General features: G+C 42.3%; 1 protein-coding gene across 1 annotated transcript in view; it reads left to right on the top strand.

The window, feature by feature from the left end:
- The window catches only part of GLRA1 (glycine receptor alpha 1), a 114,324-nt gene that overhangs the window by 43,271 nt on the left and 58,655 nt on the right, over positions 1-12,398 (top strand). The window contains exon 3 of the mRNA XM_015415290.1: positions 11,917-11,984. Within this exon, the coding sequence (XP_015270776.1) occupies positions 11,917-11,984 (68 nt within the window). The remainder of the gene's footprint in view (positions 1-11,916; positions 11,985-12,398) is intronic.

The following is a 12,398-nucleotide window of genomic DNA, read 5'->3' as shown; positions in this document are numbered from 1 at the left end:
TTGCCTTCGCTCAGGAAGGAGGGCTCCAGAGCAAACTAATTTATGCATTAGCCAAATCGCTTGCTCACAACTTTGATGCCAGGAGCTCACAAAGTAGACTTTTTGCTCACAGGACTCCACAGCTTAGAGGGAACATTGCTCACAAGGTCATTATGAGCAATGCTCCCTCTAAGCTGTGGAGTCTTATGAGCAAAAGTTCTACTTTGAGAGCTACTAGCATTAAAGTTATGAGTGAGTCATTTGGCTACTGCATAAATTAGTTTGCTCTGGAGCCCTCCTTCCTGAGCGAAGGCAAAAATGTGTGAGCCAGAGGCTAAAAAACTGTGAGCTAGCTCACACTAACTCAGCTTAGAGGGAACACTGCTTGTGAGGTGGGTTAGGCTGAGAGAGAGTGGTTGGCCCAAAGTCATTCAACTGAGCTTCATAGCCAAGTGGGGATTTGAATGCAGGTCTTCTCAGGCTTTGTCTGACACACTAGCCAGTACACCTCACTGCCTCACTGTTTTTCTAAAGAGATGGAACACAGCCTTTTGTTCAAAATTTGCTTCCTCCTTGTTTTTTTCAGACTATCTTTTCATAAACTGAGCAAAGGCCACAGCCATTCAGGAATTTGTTTCTGCAAGTCAGTGGCACTCTTGCCAGGTGTAAGCTTGTATAGCAAGACCATGTTTGTCAGGAATGCGGTAACTCATGTTGACCAGTGCAATAAGGGCTGGTTCTCATGACCATTCAGGCTTGTTCATGCTGGCATAGCTAATTCACACAGTGTCAAATCTACCAGAGGCCTTACGCAGGCCTGATTTGGCATTTGACACATTTAAACCCACATTTAAAGTAGCTTATGGTGACCTATAGGAGCTGCGGTGGCTCAAGTGGTTAAGACACTGAACTGCAGGCTGTGGAAGGTCGGTAGTTCAGCAGTTCAAGACCTGAGTGTGCCGCATGACGGAGTGAGCTCCCATCTCTAGTTCCAGCTCCTGCCAACCTAGCAGTTTGAAAGCAAGAAATTGCAAGTAGATAAATAGGTATCACTTCGGTGGGAAGGTAACAGCATTCCGTGCACCTTGGTGTTTAGTCATGCCGGCCACATGACCACGGAAACGTCTTTGGACAGCGCTGGCTCTTCGGCTTTGAAATAGAGATGAGCACCGCAACCCTAGAGTCGGATTCGACTGGCTTTCGAGCAAGGGAACCTTTACCTTTACTTTATGGTGACCTATAGCCTGCAGTGGCACATGCATGCCATCATCTTGACACAGGCCATCTTCGCTGACAGCAAGCACCATCTAGACTTTTTTCCACAGATAAGAGATGTTACTAAATAGAGAGCAGTGGCATCTTATGCCTTCTTTGTACTACCATAAATGGGCTTTAAAAATATGAACCAATGTGGGTAGCCCTGTTTACAAGTTACAGTGAATGCATGCACATCCTACATGTACGGGCATAGATCTGTTTATAAGAAAGAGTCAGTGCATACCCGATTTCGATCATACATTGAGCTGTGCATGCATTGAATAGAACCTGAGAATTACACAACACTCTTATTTTTAAAAAATCACAAGTACACTGTACATTTGTTCACTGTAATTTGTGAACAGGGCTATAGTCTTTCAACAACACAGACAGGGCCAATGAGAGATTTTTGCCTCACAACTTCAGCACATTCTTCCGTTTCTGAGCATCGCTTTCAAAATCAATAACAGTTCCTTGGGAACTAATGACAATACAGATCAATAAACTGAGTACTTGTGGAGTAAATCTATAATGTGTGGTCCTCAATGCTCTGAGGAACAACTAATCAACTATGCTAAACACAGAATTCCAAGAAGTTATTAACTACTTCAACTGCTCATGAAGACCAGTTGCAAACACTCAGAGGACTATTTGTTCAGCTGAAATTGTTAATTCACCCTTCTCAGAGACACAGAGCAAGTAACATAATAAATATATATCCTATTAAAATTGAATTAAAAATCCAATTCACTAGCTGGAATTACAACAGAAACTTAATCCCCAACCAACCAGATTAATAGTGCAATCCTGACTAGAGTTACTTCTTTCTAGAAACCTGTAGGCTTCAGTGGATTTAGAAGGTATAACTGAGTATAGGATTGCACTTTAAACCTGCTTACATAAGCAGACCCCTCCCTTCCCCCAAAAGCTATGGATGCGCAGGCTTTGGAAATTTTCCAAGGTAAACTTCAAGAAAGCCAATATACTTCAATGAAATTGGATTTGGGAGTCTGCTTCAGAGGTGTAATTAGGTTGGGTGAACTCACGTAAACAGGAAATAAACAGCAGCTGCTTAAAAGCTTACTATGCAGCACTTGGAACCATGAGGAACTGGTCATCATTGGCAGTTTCCAGTCATTAGTTATGCCCACTGTTACTATCCTTTGGCTATCCCAGGTTCCCTATTCTGAGTAACTATAAGTGAATGTTAGCAAATACTGGGCTTAACTGTGCATTTGGAAGCTACAAGCAACCACTTCCTCATGCAGTTACAAGCCATATCCGTAAGGCATTTAAGCGGCTCCATGTGCCTCCTAGTGAGCAGCCTTTCCCTCTTTAATTTGATTAAGCCAGTTTGGTGTAGCGGTTAAGAGTGTGTACTCTGATCTGGGAGATCTGGGTTTGATTTTCCACTCCTCCACATGCAGCTGCTGGTGTGACCTTGGGTCAGTCATAAGTTTATTCCAAGCTGTTCTCTCAAGGGAAGTTTTTGAGAGAGCTCTCTTAGCTCCACCTACTTCACAGGGTGTCTGTTGTGGGGAGGGGGAGGGAAAGGGGTTGTAAACCACTCTGAGGGTGCGTTCAGACGGGGCGTTTCAGCCGGCATAAACTGTGCCAGTTGGAACCGTTGCAGTTTATGCCAGCTGAAACGCGATCACACTTACCTCCTGTCTGTGGAGTCCATTGCTGTATGCCCGTTCACACACAGCGGGCGTCGGTGGGGTTTTTTTACTTAGTTTGCGCATGCGCATAGGCAGCCATCCACAGAATGGCGATCTTTGCGCATGCACAAAACACCCCGTCCAGAAAAGCATGCCTTGAAGAGAAGACTTACCTTTAAAGTTTAAAGAGCAAACTGGCCTCCCTGAGGTCCCGGACTCCTCTAAAACGTTAAACTAAGGACCTTTTCTTTTCTTTTTAAACAAATGCCAGGGCGAAGCTTTAGCCAAGCGCATATCGCCGACCTAAAAAAAAAATGGCGGGTGAAAATCGGAAGCTTTGGGCTTCCGAACGGAAGTGGCTCTACAATGGTGGAGAGCGATCAGACTGGGGGTAAAGTGATTACAACCGTTGCACTCAGGATACCACCACTTGGGGACCTAGTGGCAGAATACAATGGTTTAAAGCTCTTTGCAACGGTTAGGGACGGAAGGCAGATGTTCGCCGTGTGAACGCCAGTAAGTACACCAACTCCAACCGGCACCTATACCATTGTAAATGCCCCGTCTGAACGCACCCTGAGACTCCTTCGGGTAGTGAAGGGCTATAAATTCAATATCTTCTTCTTCTTCTTCTTTAACATATTTCTATCTCCTTCTCTCAGCAAAGTCCAGGGCAATTAGCAGTTAGGATATCATACCTAAACAAAACAATGAAAAAGAACGCTATTGTTAATAATGCAAACACTAAGCCCACAGCCTTACCATATAACATCTTTATAATTTCACCTACAACAACAACATCCAAAATCTATGTTTCATTAACCGATTGCCATTTTTAAATTCAAAGACCAATAATCATTGTCACCAATATGTTATCTGGAAGAAATCTGATGTACAGATCTGAAGGCGGTTCCAAAATAATGTGGTAACTGAAAAAGATACATGTCTGGCTGAAGCCATTCATACTACTTGAGATGATGAAAAAGAAGATGATGAAAAAGAGCCAGCTCATGCCAACCCCATCAATAGGTCATTCTGGGTATGAGATCAGCAGAAGTGGTTTACCGGTGCCTTCCTTTGCCTATCAACCCCAGTCTTCCTTTGGTGATCTCTCATCCAAACACTGACCATGGCCAATGCTGCTTAGCTCCCAAGTCTGATAAGCGTGGGTCAAGCAGGGCTGTTTGGGCTCCTTAGCTGATATGAAGAGGCAGCTAAAAGAAAGTGATGAATTGATCTGGAGGATGCCCGGGATTTGTGCCTGGAACAAACCTCTTTCCCACCCCCTGCAAAGCTGACATAACAGTGGCTGGCCATGCAAGTTCATTGTGAGGCAAAGGGCTATCAAGATTATGAATCACTACGTTAACTGCAACTATTTTTATACCAATTATATAAAAATAACATCCAGCAGAAAAGATTTCCATTACTGAGAGAAAGCTACCAAGAAAGCATATCTATGCCTGTGTAAGCATGTAATGGTTATATATTTATACCCCACCTTTCTCTGCAAGGGGGACCCAAAGTGGCTTACATCATTCTCTTCTCCTCCATTTTATCCTCACAATGACCCTGCGAGTTAAGTTAGGCTGAGAAACTGTGACTGGCCCAAGGCCACCTAGCAAGCTTCCATGGCACAAGCAGGGATTCAAACTTAGGTCTTTCGATACCAGTCCAACAGTGCAATCCTCTGCAGAGTTAGACCAGTCTAAGTCCATTGATTTCAATGAATGCAGATTAGAGTAACTCTGCAAAGAATTGCACTGCAACACTATACCACTCTGGATCTCTACGTACGATATTGTTAAAAGTAAATCATCAAGAAGAACATTATCTGACAGAAATGGTAGGAGCCACACTACAGAATATTTTGTGTGTGATTTTTTAAATATATACATATTTTTACTCAGACAGATGATTTAATGGATAGGGGACTGATAATGATAGACCATGCTTTGCCCGAGGCTGCTTACTGAGTAAGTAGTTCTTCAGCTAGGATTTAAACTTACATCTCCCAGACCAAAGCTTGGTCTCCAGCTTGCATAAACTACAGCTGTGATGTTACAAATTCTTCCAGAAGGCCAGCTAAAGAGGAGGACTGAGATACTGGGAGACAGAGCAACAGAGGGTTAAACGAAATGTGCCCCAGGAACTTCTTCCTATCACAGCATGCACGTATACACAAAAGAAATTAAACTTTAATATTTAATGAAATATATACATTACCCTTCTGCTGAAGGCAGTTGTATTGTAATTTTATTCAAGATAATTTAATTTCAGATTTATTTCAATGAACTGCACCTCCCCCTGTGGGGGGCAGTTTGCTGGCTTAGTCTGTCACACATAAATCAGTATCCAATTTATATGAAAGTCACAGCAGCAGCTTTGCAAAGCTCAGGGTTGTGGCTCTCTGCACGTCATTTAAATGAACCAGCAATAAGTCACACAGGCATTTTAATAGTTCTGATCTAAAGGTAAAAAATAATACTACGGCTGCACAGGACAGGGTTAGCTTCTTCCTTTGTTTCTGTTAGTAAAAATGAAAAGCAAGAGGTGAAGGGAGACATTTCCAGAAAAGCCATGCAATGTCCGCCATTTTCTTCCTGTACTCTCATGTAAGCCAATATTTATATAAAAAGAGCACATGGCAACATTATCATATCATATTTGTACTCTCCTAAAGCGTTCAGGGTGGTATTTTATCCTTGCAACAAGTTTTTCATCAGAATTAGATAAATTAGGCTTGTTGTAGTCAAGTTCTCCAAATCCGGGTGGCCTAATTTGCATGTTATGCCAATTTCTTCCTAATTATACAAATCAAGCATGGTAATTGTAGAGTTATCTTGCAGTTGCGTTGCCTCTCCTGCTGTTCACTTTCACCAAAAAGTTAGAGAAGTACTGTAGTAAACATATTTTTATGTGACCCTTTGCTCGTGCCAAGATTTGCTTAGACTCTGTTCTGAGGATAAAAGTTGTATGCAGCTCTACTGGTCGGTACAAAATCCAGAAAAAGAAACGTAATAGTTTTTATTAGGGCTAACCAAAATGACACAAAACATTGTGCAAGCTTTGGAGCTCACAGCAACTCTTCATCTGGCTAGCGGTCCCAACTACACAATACACTCTTCCCAGGTCCATCCCTGGCTTTGTCCTGAGTCACGTCAGGCATACATATGTTGAGAGTTCTGGGTTGAAGCTTAGATTCTCGGGCATTTGGGGAGCAATTTGGATAGAAAAGGTAGTGTGCAGAGAGAGGGGACTTCCCTATGTCATTTTCCCAACCTGAAACATCCCAGATGAGTTGTTATTTTCCATACTGGAAAACGTACCTGTAGCTAGGATGGCCTACTGAGATGAAGAAAAAGCTCTTGTCAGTTTCATAAATGTTTAAGGTGTGGAAGTGGGTAGCTGAAGCTTTTCATGGCATCACATGGCACAGTAAATACCATCTTATTAAGTAACTGTCCAAGGGACAGGACAATTTTCTCTAGGCTACTTAGAAATCCTACATGGAGTACTTTAGTACACATGTAGCACATGTAGATTATCAGCATCTATAAGTATGGGGCAACTAGCAGCTCCCCTGTGCTAGGAATGAAAGCTGGGTCATTAATGGGCCATATGGATGCTGGGTGGCGTGTCCTGATTCCAGGTCAAAACCTAGCCAGCTAAGGAATATGGCCAGCTTATATGAGTTGCCTAAAATCACTGCACATACTTCAAGCCTGGTGAAGTTTGAACTCAAGTGTCTCCCCTACCTATTCCCAAAATCTATTATACCATACTGGTTCTTTCTTCATTCTGTTAAGAGCTATTTGTGTCTTAATGGTGCTGGCGTGCCCATGGCCCACTGCACTTGTGTCACAGAGGTGTGCATTCTTATGCAGCAAGAAATTAAAGTAAATAGAATGGCCCTTGGATTGACTCCCACCCTGCAGTTTTATCGATATCTGCAAGTCTGCCATGGAGACACTCCAGGACCACCAACAATCTACAAGGAGAGCCAGTGCATGTGAAGAGATGCAACTCTGATTAATTTCATTGGGTTCGGTCCTGACTAAATGGAAGGGGAAGTATAATCTCTGCCAAATCCGTCTTCTGTCTGCAGACACCTGGTCTGCCCATCATGCCATTCCTCGGGGTCCTCTGTCCCCCAGGAGCAGCATGTCAAAGAGATCAGGGAGAGGGAGGCAGGAAAGTTCTGTTCTGCAGACAGAAGTGCCTTCTATTAGTGGAAAATTTAGTCTGGATCCAACCCATTGTTTGCATAAAATGAATATCTGATTCATCCGTCACGTCCCCTTCTCCCCATTGCCACTTGTATGCCCGCAGAACGGTAATTTTTACCAATATAGAGAAGACCTGGATGTAAAACCTATTTTTAGACAAGGAAAAATTTAGCAGGAGAACTAGCAGACAATGGCTAGGATCCGAAATAGTGTGAAGAACCAAGGTTGTTGGGTTTTTTAAGGGCAAATGCTGGTTCATTATTTTTTGCAGACACACAGGTTTGGGACTGTAAGTTAAAAAGTGCAGGATACCATTAAGGAATACCAATTGAGTGCAGCTAATACGACTGCCGCGAATACAATAACATAGGGGAAAATGAAAGATTGTAGAATGATGGCTTTTCTGTTGTTTTACTAAAAGAGCCAGACGATAAGATGGTATTTTGCTGGGGATCATCTTGAATGCTTATTAATCCCACTGATTCTTGTAGTAAAAATTAACAGATGTGCATTATGCCACATTTTCCCATACACTCATGGATCATACTAATAAGAGCATAATCAAGCTACGTTTTAGGGCTGCTATTTTTCTCCTGACACAAGCTCCATGATGGGAAAAACTTTGCCTGACAATTTCTTTTCTGCCATGAAGCTGTTTAAAGTATTGTGCTTGGGGGGGGGGGAGGTTTTAGGAAACCCCAATAGTTATATACATGAAATTTCCATGTAGTGCTTTTAAACTACTTTGAAAACAGCCCTTTTGCCTACCTACACTACAAATTTATACTGTTTTTATAATTAGTTTCATAGTCATGGGAATCCGGGGAACTGTAGTTGATGAGGCTGGTAAAAATTCAAGATGCTGCGAATTTTGCAGCAAACATGTTCAATTGCCAAACATATCTTGTTTGACAGCAACCCCAACCTGTGAGCCAAACAACTCATCTGTTTACCTGTCCATCCATTACTTTACATTGGCTGTTGAACAGTTGTTACCTGCACAGTAGCCATGGTGGTGCAGTTTCTTTGTGGTGGTGCAATTTCATTTCTTTACTGGGGGAGGGGGCTGCATCTGGGTCATAGATGAGATTGTTTCTACGTACGGTCATGGATAGTTGGATCAGATCCTTAAATTACATGAGAGAGAGCTATGCTTCTCATCAGGCTGTGCAAAAATGTGTATGTGCAAACTAATGTCGATAACACAGGCTTAAATTTACTGGTTCGCTCATAGATCTATGGCTTTACCTAAACTACAGATCCTGTAAACTGAAGCTCAGAATCCATACCATATAATTTATACCAGCATTGTGCAAAACGACAAAAAAACCCATCCTTTATCATAACTGATGCAGCCTTGGAGTGGCCAGGGGCCATAGCTTCCAATACAGTCATTCTTAGTAAACGCATTAGACCATGGTGAAGTTTATTTGCTGCATATGAACTGCCAGACAAAAGCAATAGTTCTCTTTGCACATTCAAAGAACATCAAGCACTTTTAAAGAACGATGGCAGATACAGTAAATCTTGGGTTTTCCTAGCCTGCAGCTGAAATGACATTGACAACTGATCCCAAAGAAGTGGCAACAACTCATTACCATATGTTAATACATGCAAATACTTATGTTTAAATTGCACATTTTTTCATAGTGAGACAGGACTGGCACAGCGTAAAGGCTAGCCAAAAAGAGAACATACAAGAGAACAAAATTAAAGAAAAATTGAACATTTTTTTTAAAAAAACAACTGAAAATGTGATTCCCTACTCAAAAAAGTACTGATCTTCAAAATAAAACCAGAATGAAGGCAGGCATATTAGTAAATGACAAAGATACCATAAAGTTTCCATGATCTCACTTATCCAATGAAAACTAGGTCCTACTGTCTAGAACTTTTCACTATTTGGTGAAATGGGGAAGCATGATCACTGTATCTATCTGAAAGTAAGACCAATTTACTCCTGTAGCATTTACTCCCAAATTAGTGTACCTAAGGCCCTGGGAGATTCTTACACATTACTCTGGGGGATTCACCACTGGATCTTTCTGGAGTTTTTAAAAGATTAGTAGCTGCTCTGTAGGTCCTCAATTTGGCTGGGACCTGCCACAAAGGGAGAGAAGAGGTTTAACCTAGCTATCATTTTTATACATGTTTATCCCACTCTTCCTTCAGGGCACTGAGGGCAGCATAGATTTATACTCACAGCACCCCTGTGAGGTAGGTTAGGTTTAGAGAGAGTGACTGGCCCAAGTTCACCCACTAAGATTCGCAGCCGAATGGACATTTGAACCTGGAATTCCCAAGTCCTGATATTCAAACAAACCTACCCCTGTTTGTTTTCAGGAGGAAGAACAGTGCAGGGAAGTCAGTTTTATTCAGAGAAAGTGTTTGAAAGTAGAATTGGAACCATGCATGGAAACTGTTAGTTATTTGAAAATGCAAAGAAGATCTGATCACAAAGCCCCCAGTGTTGCATCTGTTTTTGAAGGAACCATACCTAAAACCTGAGCCCCTGGACAGAGATCTTCTGTACCTACAGGAAGCACCAAGCATTTTCACAGGTGGTCATGTGAGGACTGCTGAACTTATGAAGTGGGCCTAAATGTGCAGCAGCCAAGTGTAGAGAAATCCAATTATGGGCATGCATGTGTGAACCAGACTTACAGTTCTATAAAAGGAATCCTAGGTTCAGTGAGTCTAGACAGCCAGGTACAGCTGTTTCGTGGCAAGACCTCTGAAGCTGGATGAAGCTCTCCTCGGCCTTTTCCCCTTTGTGTTCAGTCAGCCAGATCCTAGCCCTGAATATAGATTGATATATTATCCTGACTGAATTTCACAGTCTGCTATTGCCATTCACAAAGACTTGTTTATATTTGGAATGGGTTTGCTGGTGTGTTTAATCCTGTAATCTCTCCAAGGTAGAACTGCAAGTAATAACAGGTATTAAGACAAAGGTGAAATGGAGCAAACCTCCAGATGGTGCCTTTCAGATCACTTCAATGCACGCTGCTAAAAATTCAGGTCTCTGGTGCTAATCCTCACACTCCACTTAAAAGCCTCCCCTGCTGCTCCCAGATAGGTTGCCATTTGTCACTCATTTTTTTTGACAAGGGACAGTCTAAGCTTTCTGTCACTCCTGTTCAAAGTGATTTCTAGACTTCTGTTTAGAAGATCTCCAGGTGGTATAATTTCAGGGAACCATGGCCAGTTTACTCCTTCCTGCTGTCTAATAAGGTTTAGTCCCCAAAAGACAATAAATATGGGTGAGAAAAGTGTGCAGCACACACCATTCCTATGCACTGAATGGCTTGATTAGTTGAATGTCCAGCTGAAGCCTTGGAGTCCATAGAGCTCTGCACACTAGAAAGCAATGACAACGGCATCTCAGCCAAGCACACACAAGCTCTTCTGTTAAACTATATTCTAAGATCTTGTAGTATCTTTATCAGTCAGACAGGCAGCAATTCCTTCCAGGTGCATACACAGATACTGCACCACAGTACAGAAAGTATGGCTACTTTGTTCCTAGAGATTAGTATTTAAAATTTCTTCACCTGAAGGCATAGACAGTAAAGGCTCCCTGTGATTTTATAAATTTTTATTTTAAATTTTGAATGATGTTTGTACCACAACATAGGATGACAATAGAAACCTAGAAAAAAGTGAATCAAAGATAATCTCCCTTATATATAAAAGCCGAATGGTGGTGGCACTTCTCTAGAACATTCCATACGCTCCAGAATTGGTTGGTGCCCTGGTGTGTCACTCAGAATCTGTCCCTATCCACTGACTGCATTGCTTGAGTCTCGCCTCCAACATTCTAAACAGTTTGCTGTTCCTCTCCCTCCCGTAGCCAGTCAGAGCACAGAGGTTATTTGCATATGCAGCCTCATTGGCCTTTGCCTTGGAACACAGAGGTCATTTGCATATGCGACTTGATTGGCTTTTGCCTCTAACATTCTAACCAGTTTGCTGTTCTGAGGTAAAATGTGTCCAATCTCCAGGTGAGGGCTGGAGATCACTCAGAATTACAACTGCTTTCCAGATGGCAGAGATCAGTTCCCCTGGAGAAAATGGTGGGCTCTGTATCCTTATATGCTGCTGAGGTGGCCCCCATATGACAGCCAATGTGACGTAGCAGTCAGGGCTTCAGAGCACGGGGGAGGCTGCAGGTGTGTGGGGGGTGGAAAGCTGAAGAGTGAGGGGGAAATAAAGGTAGGTTGATGATTGGCTGGGAAGGAGATAGGGTTGCCAACTCCAGGTGGGAAATTCCTGGAGATGTGAGGGATGGAGCCTGGAGAGGGTGAGGTTTCAGGAGGCGTGGGACCTCAGACAGGTACAAAGCCATAGACTCCACCCTCCAAACCAACCATTCCCTTTTGGGAATGGCAGCTGCGAAGTGCCCGGGCAAGCCAAGGGAAGGCATGGGGGTATGGCCTAATAGGCTAATGAGCTGTGCTGTCATGGGTGTGACCTAATATGCTAATGAGTTTCTGCCATTGGGTATGGCCTATTATGCTAATGTGTTCCTTCCTTTCTACAAAAAAAGCCCTGGTTATTTCATCTCCTGTTATACTGGAGGATGTAAAGGTGAAGTACATATCTCTTGGTTCCATCCTGGTAACCCTCAGTGGTTCATGGTAGCCAATATATGCCCCAATTTTTTAGGAATCCATATTGGAGGCATTTTAGTGATGCACACAGTAAGGCACACTTATTACAGTAATGTTGAACTGTGTTTGTCAGTGAATGCTCAGGAAATCCCTGACCAATCTTTACTTGCTTCGCAGGTCCTGCAGTGAATGTGAGCTGCAACATTTTTATCAACAGTTTTGGGTCTATTGCAGAAACTACTATGGTGAGTTTTTAATAAGTATAGCTTTCTTATTTGTTCATATTGTATAGCCTGCCCAGGTCAGGCAACACTTGTGTTCTAAAAAGCTCAGATTCTGTGTGTTTCATATAATAATGGATATTATTTATTAGTTCACAGTTCTTCTAGATGATCTTTTGAGAAAAGTTCTTGATGTGGTACACAAATAACCATCATCATCATCATCATCATCATCATCATCATCATCAATTTATTTATTATTTTATTTTATTTTATTTCATTTATACCCCGCCTTCCCCGCACGCGGGCTCAGGGCGGCTTACACAGGCACAAAAGTGTGATGAAAATACAAGTTAAATCAATTAAGGCACAAGTGCAGTAAAAGTCAACAGTTAAAAGAGTTTAGGCAAAAATGCACATCTCACAGGATACATAATG

This window comes from Gekko japonicus, unplaced genomic scaffold (assembly GCF_001447785.1).
Source record: "Gekko japonicus isolate JY-2015 unplaced genomic scaffold, Gekko_japonicus_V1.1 scaffold509, whole genome shotgun sequence".
NCBI lineage: Eukaryota > Metazoa > Chordata > Lepidosauria > Squamata > Gekkonidae > Gekko > Gekko japonicus.
This window is presented reverse-complemented; position numbering and strand designations above follow the sequence as displayed.